This window comes from Falco rusticolus, chromosome 10 (assembly GCF_015220075.1).
Source record: "Falco rusticolus isolate bFalRus1 chromosome 10, bFalRus1.pri, whole genome shotgun sequence".
Taxonomy (NCBI): domain Eukaryota; kingdom Metazoa; phylum Chordata; class Aves; order Falconiformes; family Falconidae; genus Falco; species Falco rusticolus.
In genome coordinates, this window is record NC_051196.1 from 32,682,160 (window position 1) to 32,694,586 (window position 12,427).

Below are 12,427 nucleotides of genomic sequence, written 5' to 3' on the forward strand. Positions count from 1 at the left end.
TAATTGAGCCTGCACTGCCCCCATCCCACGAAGACATGCATTTCAGACATTTTCCAGCCCCCTCCTCCAAAGCTTTCCAAGACGGGAGTAAAGCATGCTCAATACCGTCTGTCCTTGTGACTCCACGTTGGAACCAGCTGTTCTGAAACACACAGCAGCTGTCAGTACAAGTTAATTGTCTAAAATGAACTACGACTGCGACCATCGTCAAGTGAAGCTACAGAGATTTAAGTACAGCTATGAACAAAGGAAACTTCCCAAGGGTGAAGCAACAGGATCACAGATGTAGTGTTCACGAAAGCTGTTGGGCCATGTCTTCTTTTTCTTGCAGAGTATGTTACTCTAGTGGATAAACAGGCCTTGAGATGACAGAAAACATCGCTAGAACTTTGTGATAACACCCCCGCAAATTTATGAGGCAACTCTTATTTGAACCAATGTCCCTCTCCTACTCCTCTTTCTCATTACAGGATTCTACACCTCTATCATTAGCTATCAAACAAGCAGCCAATTGCCAAGGTCTCCCACTTCCCCAAAAGCATCAAGCCTTCCATTGCTCTGGAGGATCTCCCAGAACACTGTTTGTTGCAAGGACTGGCACAAAGCTGTATATTTCATATCACCACACTCCTGCTGACACAAACTGAGGTCTTTTTTACAATTAACAAAATCTTATTTTGAGGTCAAAGAAGTCCAAGAATCATTGATGTTAAAGCAGGTGTTGCAAAAGAACAAGTTTCAGGAAGACTGACGGCAGCTCCGTACTCTCCACTTTAATCCTCAAGCCTGGAGCTCTCACTTGATCATCCACTGAGTAGCTATGGAAGTCAAATTTAGAAACCAAATTTCAACCTGAAAATATGGATGCATGCTCATGTTTCAAAAGCCAACAGCCACTTTCTACTGCTTTCTATACCTTGCAGCTCACAAGAAGACAAAATTAACTTCACCCTTTCTTTTCACGTCACCTTCCAAAGGTCCTTAACTCTCACTGTGACACCAGAAGATATCAACGGCAGTTCACTCTCTATGATCACTAGTTTCAAAAGCAAGCATTCAAGATGAAAATATTTCTAACTATAAATCTGATTAAATCCACTGGAACTATTTAGTATTTATGTCAGCCAGGACATTTTGAACAAATGCTGTGCTAAAAATATTGTAGTCACATACACACCAGGAAACCACTACTACAACTTGTTCAGCTGAACTACTAAATAGCAGGAGCCTGCCCTAGAAAAGGCACTCTCTGCTCTGCCCAAAACAGCACTTCAACCCTGCATTAATTCCAGCGTTCAGCAAGTGACAGAGAAAGCCACCACCAGCAGACGTGACAGTTAATAGCAGAGTAAGGACAGCAGGAGCTGGGGATACTGTTTAAAAGGAATAATCCTACTGTAGCTGAGAACTGGGTTTTAAACTGATTTTCTTGCTGTTCTTTCAGAAGAGCAGGTCACCAGCAAACTCGCTGCTGAAAGAACAGCAAGTCCATACCCTTCTCCTGTTCTCTGAACAGGAGGAAGCATTCTGAAATCTAATGATGATACATATTTAAACGCTGACAGTGCTAAACAGCTCAGAACGGAAAGGCATGCAGGGAGAAGGTACGGCTGGACATATTTGTCATATGCTGCAATCTCAGTTAAATGAAACAGCCCCAGAAAAGCAAGGTGATAAACACCAATTTCTACAAGGAACATCCTCTCTCAGATTTGGAAACCTAAGACACGGTCCTTCTAAAGCTGCAGGCAGGAGCGGAATACATAATGCTAAATAGCGTTTTGCTCCCACATTTCAGAGTGTGAGGTTTTCTATAAAACTTAGGGCAGTTTCTATAAAACTAGCAGCCGCAAAGGCAATTCAATTTAATAAGCCAATAAATATTTCTGAATGACTGCATGTCTTACAAGGATATGAGAAATTATATTAGCACAACCAGCTCAAGCAGACTTGAAACTATTCCATCTTGAAAAGCCACAGAAAAAGAAAATCTGCACTGATTTCTTATGTTAAATTGTCCTCCTCTTAGTGTATCATTAAAGCCCATCCCTGCAGTCCAATAACAAAAACGCAGATACACTGTCAGAGCTCCGCTGATTTTAGCGGAACTACAACAATTTACAACGCCAAGAATCTGACCTGGAGCCTCTTTCTAATAGGGCAGTGGCTTGTGCTATTTCAGCAGGTATTACTTTAACAAGAATCCAGTGAAATCATTAACAGAGGAATTTGAGTCAATGAGATGTTAAGTACTTGCTATAATTACATATTATTGCAGTTTCTGCTGACAGCGCAACTCAGGAGGTTGGAATTCAATGAACTATCTAACAAATATCTGGAGTCACAGTTGTAAATGAAATTAAATCTGAATTTGTGTTCAATCATGCTTATGAGCCGTGTATCTAATTTATGTGAAGCCATGTAAAACCCCACACTTTTACAGTGGTCCCCTGGTTAAAAATTTTTCATGTTTTACAAAGTAAACAAAGCAGCCCTGACAGCATGTTAATAACAGATAGTGCTTAACACTGTAGTAAAAGGAAAAACATCTTAAGAAAATCTGCCAGAGGTAGGAAGCACACAGGCCATTAACCCCCAAAACACATCTTCCAGCACATTTAGGTAATTCTGCTGAGTTTCAACAAAAACAAAAGTTGGCGGCAGCTAACAGAAATGCATTCAACTCCCCACTCCCACAAGACACCCATTAAGTTTTAACCTGAATGCTGAATGTGTCAGACCAATTAACACAACAGACCTCAAGGTCTTTAGTAAAGCCCTTTTGAGGCTACTGCTGGGAAAATTAACACAGACAACTTATGTAGCACATGATATTTAAAAGCAGCTTACCAACAGTACGTTTATTTACATTTCCGAGAAGCATCATAAATGATCAATTTACTTCACAGTACCCTCACCTGTAACAATCTGAAGATTCCTATAGTAAAGCAACACTCAAATTCTACAAGCCCTGCAATAGATTGCTGTGAACATATTGAAAAATCAATTGAAAATAAAATTAAGAAATTTTGCAGAGATTGGCGCCTGACATTGAATACTTTTAAAATAGAAAAGTTAAGTGGTTTCAGACTTAAAGCTACCCCAAGTATTGTTTCTGAGGCTGTGGGCAGCACTTCTTACAACGTGGGCTCATCACCCAGCACCGCAGTCTGGAAGTGAAGGCAGGGAGTGACTCAAGGCTTGTGTTGGAAGGAACAAATTACATTCTTCAGGATTCACATCTCCAAGTATCACAAAAAAAGGGAAAGGAAATTTTCAGTGGAGATACCAATCTGCATCTAAATACCATCAAGTACCTTTTGTATTTCAGATCCCTTGCCAAACATTTGACATTTAAACGCACTGATGACCACATGCTCCCAGAGAACTTAAAAGACAGTGTCCCCTGACCTGCACAAAACACAGATAGAGCACCAGAGTTTACCTCCAAGCTTCCTAAGAAGTTGTAGTACAGTGGCTCTAACAGCAGCGCTGAGGCACACAGAGCCCTATGTCAGAAGTGGCCATACTCTCCTTCAAAAAACTCTCACTCATCCATAAGGCGCCAGCAAAGCAGCTGCAAGGAAGAGCAAATCTGCCCTCCAACAGACTGTTTCACAACCATTGAAGAATCTTAAGGATCTTCATTATATTGCTTTTCAGTTTGTCAGCATTTACTCCACCCCCACCTGTTACATGCACAGCTCTGTCACACGTGAAACATGAATTTAACACAAAACACAAAGTGTGCTGAAATTCCTTAACTTGTAAGGCATTTTTTCAGTGCACTTGTTATTTAAATTAGATTTCCCTCTCACTCATTGCCCTTCATATCTTCACTCTGATACATACAGAGGTGCCATATGAGCGCTCAAGCCAACACAAAAAACCTGCCAGTTTCTGATAAGATGTTGCAGCAGCAAGGGCTGCTTCCCCCCACCGCCAAAAAAATAATTCACTGTTAAAGCAAGCTCCTCCAAGTGTGTGACTTCCAGAAGCCACCTCTATGACCCTGGACAATCAAATTCACACTTAAACTCCTGTTAATATAACTGTAATGGTTACTACAGTGATTCTGGCCTCAAATTGCATCATAGCATTATTGGCCAAGTCAACCAGAGGAAAAAAACCGCACTTCTTAGGGTGATGTTTTTACTGTCTACACAGAACAGTTCTGATCACAGGCCTGATCTGTGACGAACAGCCAAGACACTAAGAGCAGTTAGTGAAATTTAGTAGCTTTGGAACATAATTTGATTATTTTGCAAACAAAAGTAATTTTTATCTACCGCACTCTACAAACGCAACGGGAGAACTGAAAGTCAGGACAAATTGCTTTTAGTCTCAACATTGTCCTCAGTAGTCATGAGGTTATTACATTCAACCTTAACAACAAAGCTCTTCAAGGCAAAACTCAACAGAATCCAAACAGATTTTGCATTTGATCTGCAATTTTACCAAGTGAGAGAAAAAAATAAAATATCAGAATTATTCCCTCCCTGAGTACATAGTTGCAATTCAACATTAACATCTGCGAAGGGGTCATTTTCAATGACCAAGCAGTACTTGGAAATGACAGTTTTAGACCACCATTTCCCTTCCACAATGCTGAAGACTGCGAGGACATTACATACAAAAAAGGCTCACTGTCTTAGCACAATAATGTTCTCAGGATGCCTTGCAAGCAGGCACTGTTAGGAGTGAACATGGAAAATTCTTCGCAGTACATACTGATACTAAAAATACAGTTAAGGTGAAAAAAATACCCACTATGGCCAAATTAAACAGGAGGGAGAATCTGGATATTGAGACAGAATGCAATTACCCAAGCTGGAATTTGCCCAGGACACACTTGCTTAGAGTGATCTGGCTATTTAATGACAAGAAATAGCCAGGAACACTTATTTACTGCTGGCATCCTCTCTCATACCTACCACTACTCAGCCATCAATGAAACGGGTGTGTAATCAAATCCAAGGTCTCAGCTACAACCAGGGTACTCCTTGGTGACCTGCAACCAGCTAGCAGATCCACCCCCCCTCATCCCACTTCAGCCGCAACAGCTTGTGTGGTCACAACCTGAGGTAGTATGTCCATTGACCCAGATATGAACACTAGTAACAAAAGGAAGCTTCGAAGTGCTTAGCTGCTCTATTACTGATACGCTATCCAGAAGTCACCCCAAACATTCTTTTTTAACAAAAATACTTACTGTTGGTACATTCAACATTTAGAATGAATCAGTACCAGCCCCAAGAAAAAACTGCCTTCCCCCAAATGTAAAGGCAGCCTGAAGGGAGACATGGCTCTACTGTTAAGTGCTGCCTAACAATAACCAAAGTACAAACCAATTCTAAACATCGGGGGGGGGGGGGGGGGGGGGGGGGGGAAGTACTTAATATTCCTACCACCCACTCCTAATCTTTGCCACCAAATAGGATCAAAACAAGAATATAAGAGCTGGGGCCTCACCACTATGCCCAAATGAGAACTGCTGTTCTCAGATCCGCACGTGACAGTTCTCGACACAGAAACGCAAAGAACTCCTGTGTCGAGGAAACAAGACTCAGAGCAAGCAGAGGTGACAGGTTTTCAGGAAGATCAGTCGTGGTCACAAGGTCAGAGAGGACAGTGTCTATTCAGCATTACTGCCTTAACAAGACTAACAGGGTTACAGGCACCTTTCAGCGGTAAAAAGGATTTTGGATTTTAGGGGCCCTCTGATCAGTCACAACATGTTACACAACTGCCATAAAATAATTACAATAGGAGAAGGGTGCCTACACTAGTGTGAATTTGTTGGGTATGCCTGATTTACTAGGAATTATTTTTTTTCCACCAAGGTGTCTTTCTTTGAATTTCTGTACTGAATTCCTCCAACACATGGTAGAAATAAAAACTGGAGGAGTTTTAACTGCTATATGCCCAAAATTCTTAAAAGAATAAAACAGCACATGGTCACAGTAGAAGAGAAAAAGCGCTCTAAGAGGTCCACTGGAAGCTGGAGTGGAAAGGTCAAATATGCATCACCTCCCCTATGTAAATCAGTATATAACTAAAGCTTACCAGGGAGTACTTTTCTCTAAATAAAGATAAATGATCTTGAAAATATTTCCCAGCATAACAAGTCTACAAGTATTCAAAAACATACTTATATTTAAGTTCCTTCAAGAGTTACTCCTGCACCTCTTGGGAAATCCTCTGTGCCCTTTTTTCCATTAAGAATTATATATAGAGCCCTACTATAGATTCAGAATGGAAATAAAAGTTAAAAAAATGCATATTCGTTACTGCCTGCTCTCACTGCACACAATCACATTCCAATGAACCGACAGAAAGGTGCACACAAATGTAGATTTGTAAATATTTACATGCAGTAGCCTACAAAGCAACCAGGCACATGGACATCATCCAGAAAAGCATGCTAAAAACCAGTACAAGTCAAGCAGATCTCTTCAACCATCTTTTTTTGTCCTCTACCACACCTCACCAGTCAAGAGGACAGCTCAGAGCTCCTTGCACATCCCAAACAGTGACAATAACACATACGCACAAAGGGTAGGTTGTACATCCTCAACTACCCTCCACCCTGTTTAAACCCTTCAATTTGACACCTACCAACTTGGGGAGGGGGGATGGTAGAAACTGCAATTAGCCTGCTTCCTAGAAAATATGCATAAACTATCAGGAAAAGTTAGCAGCCATTAGGCTGATTAGAAAAGATAATATTGTATGTGTGTGTATATACATGAATATAAATATATATTGACATCTAAGTGTATATATTAATATATAAATATATACATACATAGATATAAAATTACAGGCTTTCTATAGTGTTTCTGAACGAAATGAACAGTTACCTTGCAAACTTTCTAAAGTGATGCTGTCTACCTTTCTGGAATTGTCTACACTGGTTTTCAGCTGTTTGTTAGGGTTTTTTTTTTTGTTGGGTTTTTTTTTTTATAGTGTGGGCTTTTATTTTAATTAAAAAATCTCCACCCAACAAGGTAAAGTTACATCAATTAAATAGCAAGGCAAGAAGTAAGACCGATCTTAAAATGGATGCAGCAGATTCTTTTAAAGAGCAACATGTTGCAATCACCTTTCATTTTAGGGGAAGGGAGGGATTCCCTGAAAGGAACAGAGACAGGGAGCAGTGGGGGGAGGGAAGCTGCGATAAAAAACGTCTTGGGGATTTATTTTAGTTAAAAACTTCGCTTTCCCCTCCGTTAAGAAGGGGTTGGGGGCCGGGGATCGCCGCCCGGTGCCTCTGTAGAAGGCTCCTTGCCGGCAGCTCGGGGAGGAGGAGAAGGCGAGAAAGCCACACAGAAGAGAGGAGAAAAAGAAAATGGCGCAGAGACTAAGTCCCGACCGTCGACAAGGCGACTTTCCAGGGAGGAATCGGGGCCCAAAGGGGATCCCGGGAGAGCCGATGGGCTCGGATCGGGGGCCTCCGGAGCCCCCACTAGAGGCGGCGGGGGTCGGGGTGGGGCGAGGCCGCCGGGAAAGGGCCGCTTTTGGCAGCTCGATGGGAACAATGGGGCCGGTGAGCGAGGAGCCGGGACTTAGTCTCTGGGACGCCATGTCTGTGCGCGGCCGGCGCGGCGAGGCGAGGGGCGCGCCGGGGCCACACTCACCGTTCGCTCGGAAATCCGCCTCGATCTGCGGGGAGAGGAGACAGGGAGACACCGTGAACAACGCCGTCCCGCCAGGGGATCGATTTTATTTTTTTTTTGAGGGGGGGGCCGTTGAATTTCTCCCCCCCCCCCTTCTCCTTCCTTCCTTCTCATTTTTAGGGAAATTAAATATCAAATGAGAAACGACCAGCGCGACGCAGAAAGGGCCCCGCGGCGCGGGGTGCGGGAAGGCAGGGTGAACCGGCACCCGCGTAGCTCCTAGGGTGACCCCCCCACCCCCCGAGGGGAGCGAGCCAGGGGAAGGTGGCCAGCCGCCCCGGTCACACACGAGCCCCCTCTCCCCCACAGCGTCCCCCCATCTGGGCAGAAACGGGTCCCGGGGCGGGGGCGGACTCGGTGGATGGGGACGCCACAGCGCGACGAGGGGGGGACAGGCCAGGTTGACAGGGCCCTCCCCAGACGCGCGGGCTACCCCGAGCGGGGGCGGGCAGGGGGCAGCAGCGGGGCACGTCTCCCCTCCCTGAGGGGCGGGGGGGCGTCAGCCAGGCCCCCAGGGCCGACCCTGACGGGAAGCAAGGACCCTGCGGCCTCGGCAGCGAGGGGCCGGGGTCCCCCGGGAGCGGGCGGTGAAGGGGCGCTCACCTGAGAATCGTTGTGCAGCTGGTCCCCGCTCATACCGGAGGGTGCGGGAAGCGCTAACGGAGCGGAGCAGGAGGAGAGGCGAGGAGCAGACAGGCGAGGACAGCCGAGCCGCGCCGCCGGGGACGCGCGGAGCTGGACGCGGCGGAGAGCGCAGCCCGGGCTCCACAGCGGTTGTGTAACAGACTAAGTCCCCGTTTCGGCGCACTGCGCAGGCGCGCGGCCTTTTACCGGCGGGGCGGGGCCGCGGCGGTGCAGGGCAACACGATAGGGCGGGGCCTGGCAAACGGCAGTTGGACATTTGCATTCGAGCCACGCCCTTCCCCGCGCGCCAGCCGGCTAGATTTGCATACGGACCACGCCCCTCCCGCGCGCGCGAGCCGGCGGGATTTGCATACGGGCCACGCCCCTCCCGCATGCTCACTCCGAACGCAACCAACCCGCGCACTCCCTCCCGTCCGCCCTGCGCCGGCTCGCTTTTACATATCCGGTCCCGCCTTTTCCTCCCACTTGTCCAATCGCGCAGCAAAACCCGGCCCTCATTTACATACTCGACCGCGCCCCGCCACTCCTCTCCCCGCCGCTGAAGGAGCCCGGCGCATTGTGTAAGAACCCGTGCCCCACTGTGCGCGCAGTGCGCATGCGTCCCATCCCACGCCGTAGGCCGCCGGCTGTATTTGCATACTAAGTCCCGCCCCTCACCCCGCCGGCCCCGCCCCCGCCGTGCCAGGGGACATGGCGGCGCCCGGGCGGGCGGCCTTGTGGGCCTGCGTCCCCGTGAAAACGGCACGGTGACATCGGGAGCACCGCGCACGGCTCCGCTGTCCCTGCTAATCTGAGCGGGCTGCTGGGTTTCGTTCGAGGCCCTCCGGGCACGCCCTGGGCCTGGCCGCGGCCTGCCAGGTCTGACCCCTACTCTCGGGCAAGGTTCAGCCGTGCCCCCGGGGCAGGGCGTCTCCTCATGGCAGCCGTGCGGCCTCGTCGCCCGGGCCCTGCTTGTGGCCGCGCTTACGGCGTCCTGGTCGGTGCCAGGCAGGGCTGCAGTGCGTGGAAACACAGGCGGTGTTTTCCAGGCTGGGCAACTCTGCCTGGGTTGACTCTTCCTTCCCGATGGGCTGCTGGTGGGCCTGGGGCCTGGCAGGCCTTGCCCTCAAACCAGCTCTCTGCAGGAGGAGATCCGCGAGTCTGGCTGAGTCACGCTCCTACAGAACCTGTGTAAGCAGAAGTGGCCTGATGTGCAGTTTGATTTTGAGCGTTTCAAAATGATGCAGCTGCCAGTTCCCCACGGCAGGAAAGAAGCTGAGCGTAGTGTGTGCATCTCCTACAGCGAGCCCGAGCACTTGACCCACCTCTCATTATTAGTCTGTCAACATGACTGTATTGGGCTGAAATGCAGAGGTCGCGGTAAACACACATTACCTTGTGGCAGGCGCTGCACAACTGCCCTGCATCCAGATATAAGTGTTGCAAAGGGGGGACTTGAATCAGGCAAGTTTGGGCTGGCTTGACTTGTTAAGGTCAAGGACAGCAACGGTGCATTGCAAGTATGAGCTTTCTGCTTTGAAAAGGGATCAGCCAGCAAGATTTTTCCTTCTAGCATAAACAGGCCCTTGAATTTTTTTCTCTCACGAAGAAACTGAGGGTAAAATGGAAACAAAAGCTTTCCTTTCTTTTAGCTAATGTGAGAATGAATCATTTACCTCCCTAGAAAAATGCTCCTCTGCCCTAACCCAAATCTAAAGACATTTATTTCTGTTCTGCAGCAGCTTTACTAAAGGGGTTTTCTTTTCGGTGTACTAAATGGCAGGTTTAGTATGCATGGCTGGTACATGTCTCACAGGACTGCCTCCAGTCTTCTTGGAGCTTCCATCCTGTGCTGCAACACAGACTGTACCGTTCCTCAGCTTCTTTACACAACCAGAGCTTTGATTTGACACTAAAATAACCTGGCGCTGCCAGGCTATCTGAAGAGATACATCAAAATCTAAGCAGCGACAGCAGCCACCTATTTGCACTGCATATTTATAGCCTGTAAAGGGAAAACTCTGTCACTTTCTTACAGTCTTCAGAAGAGGATCTGAGGACTTCCTTTTTTTACCAAGAGCAAGCAAGTATTTCTGGCTCTAGAGCTGTTTATTATGCAAACTGCTTTAGTCACTGTTAGATTTTTAAATATAAACATAATGAAAAGGCTGTTTCAGACACCTCTGCTGTTGGTAGAGGTGTTTTGCCCTTAGCTCATGAGAATGAGATGAAAGGGGGCTTTGCTCTGGGTTTGAGCCCCTCCTGGCTAACATCTGTGGTGGGGCGTAGAGGCTGTGTCCACTGATGTGGGACAGTCTGAGGGTAGTCTGGCACCTCTGTCTTTCAGCTTTAGAGATTCCTAAAAGCTCTTTCTTTGAAGCAGCAATTTCACTTTAAATCGTATGTATCTCTGTCTCCCCAAGAAGCCTTGCTCAGGTGGCTGCACGCTGCCACAGGAGAGGGACCTGCTGCAACCCCCACCATGCTGCAGCTGCAGCCAGCCCCGTTCAGAGGAAAGGATCGCTACCTCTTCTAGCAGCTGCCATCTTCACAGAAATTTGCAAGCACTCGTCTGGTTGCAAAACAGAGCCCCAAAACTGGCACACCAGAAGCTCAGTGCTGCACTGCCTGCAAGAGTCTGCTGCCAGCCACATAGGAGAGCTCTGAATGTGAAGGGAGCTGCCTGGTTTGTTAGCTCAGGTCCTAATAACCACCACTCCCATGGCAGCTGTGCCAGATCCTTTGGTGACAAGCAAAACCTTGTGCCACTGCTGTGAAATACCACTCATATGATGAGGGAAGCCTCCAGCTGAAACATCCATACCCAAACCAGGCAGAAGTGGCTTCCAAGGATCAGTTCCCATCTACTACATTTTGTTAGCTTGGGAGCCTCTGCTTCACTGTTCGATTCCAAGAGATGGGGAGACACAGAATTGTTCAAAAGCATATTAAACTGTAACACCTGTATGGCCACATCTGTTGCAACAAGCTGTATGATAAAAACCCCATTTGATCACACAGGGTGCCTCCAAACCTATCACCTGCACCATCACACTCCAGGAGCCTGTACCTTCCTCATCCCCTTCTGGGTTTGCATCCTTTGTTGCTGGGGAGGCTCTACCAAAGGAAGGGAAAGGCCCATACAGGACACGCTGCTGTACAACCAGCCCTTTCAACAGCAGAGGCTGGCAGTGAAGTGGTTAACATGCTTGGACCTGCTTGCCTGGCAAGGCTGTGCACACCCCATCAAGATAAATGGGGGAAGTTCACACCTCTGAGTGCTGTCCTCTCTCTCTGTCTCTCCAGGGCTCCCTGGGACTGCAGTACATCACCATCAGGTTAATGTAGCCTAGGTGATTGCTTGCAAAAAGAAATGGCTGGAAACTACACGTTTAAATTAAATCATAAATCGTCCTGGATATAAAACCTGTAGGAACCCCTCCAGTTCTTGATCCTGGTGAATTGTGAGATTTGATTTATTTGGCATATTCAGGGCTTCTTGTGCTCAGGGTGCCTGTTTTGGGAGAGGTAGGTGGGTGCCTTTTTCCTGACCAGCTTTGCAGTCCTGTGTCAGGATGGGATCCTACACCTTGCTCCAGCTTAAATCCCCAGTCTTGTGCATGAACGAGATCTGCAGATGCGGGAAATGCCCTTGCCAGGCCAGGCTTGTGGCTGCGCTGTGCCTGCTGGGTGGTGGCTTCAGCCTCCACTTCTGCACTGCTGCTCTCTGGCCGCTATCCAGAAGAGCAGAGAGTTCAGGAGGGCAACAGCTTCCACAGACCTGCCTCCCTCATGCAGCGGTGGGACCAGTGGCTCTCGGGTCTCTGCAGAGGCTTTGTCAAAGCTGACCCCAAAGGTTGGGCAGTGCTCTGTGAAGCAAAAGCAGGACTCCTGCCTTCCCTGAGCATTGGAGCCAGCTCCAAAGGGTCATGGTGCCCAGGTGAATACAAGGCTGTGCTGTCCTAGGCCTAAGAAACCGAAGGCAAATACAAAAGTGAGGCTGTAGGACCAACACAGGAAACAAAACCTATACATCCAAACCCCTAAACCCTCTGTAGTCCTCCTTCCAAGCCATTGCCTTGCCTTGAGCCTCAGGTGAAGCCATAGTGTTGTGTTCCTTCAGT

General features: G+C 47.7%; 1 protein-coding gene across 1 annotated transcript in view; it reads right to left on the reverse strand.

Moving 5' to 3' along the window:
• Positions 1–8,493, reverse strand: part of TOP1 (DNA topoisomerase I) — a 68,988-nt gene extending 60,495 nt beyond the window's left edge. The window contains exons 1-2 of the mRNA XM_037402008.1: positions 8,283–8,493; positions 7,641–7,665 (exon numbers count right to left, since the gene is read on the reverse strand). Of these exons, the coding sequence (XP_037257905.1) occupies positions 7,641–7,665; positions 8,283–8,315 (58 nt within the window). The 5' untranslated portion in view covers positions 8,316–8,493. The remainder of the gene's footprint in view (positions 1–7,640; positions 7,666–8,282) is intronic.
• Between the last annotated feature and the right edge of the window lie 3,934 nt (positions 8,494–12,427).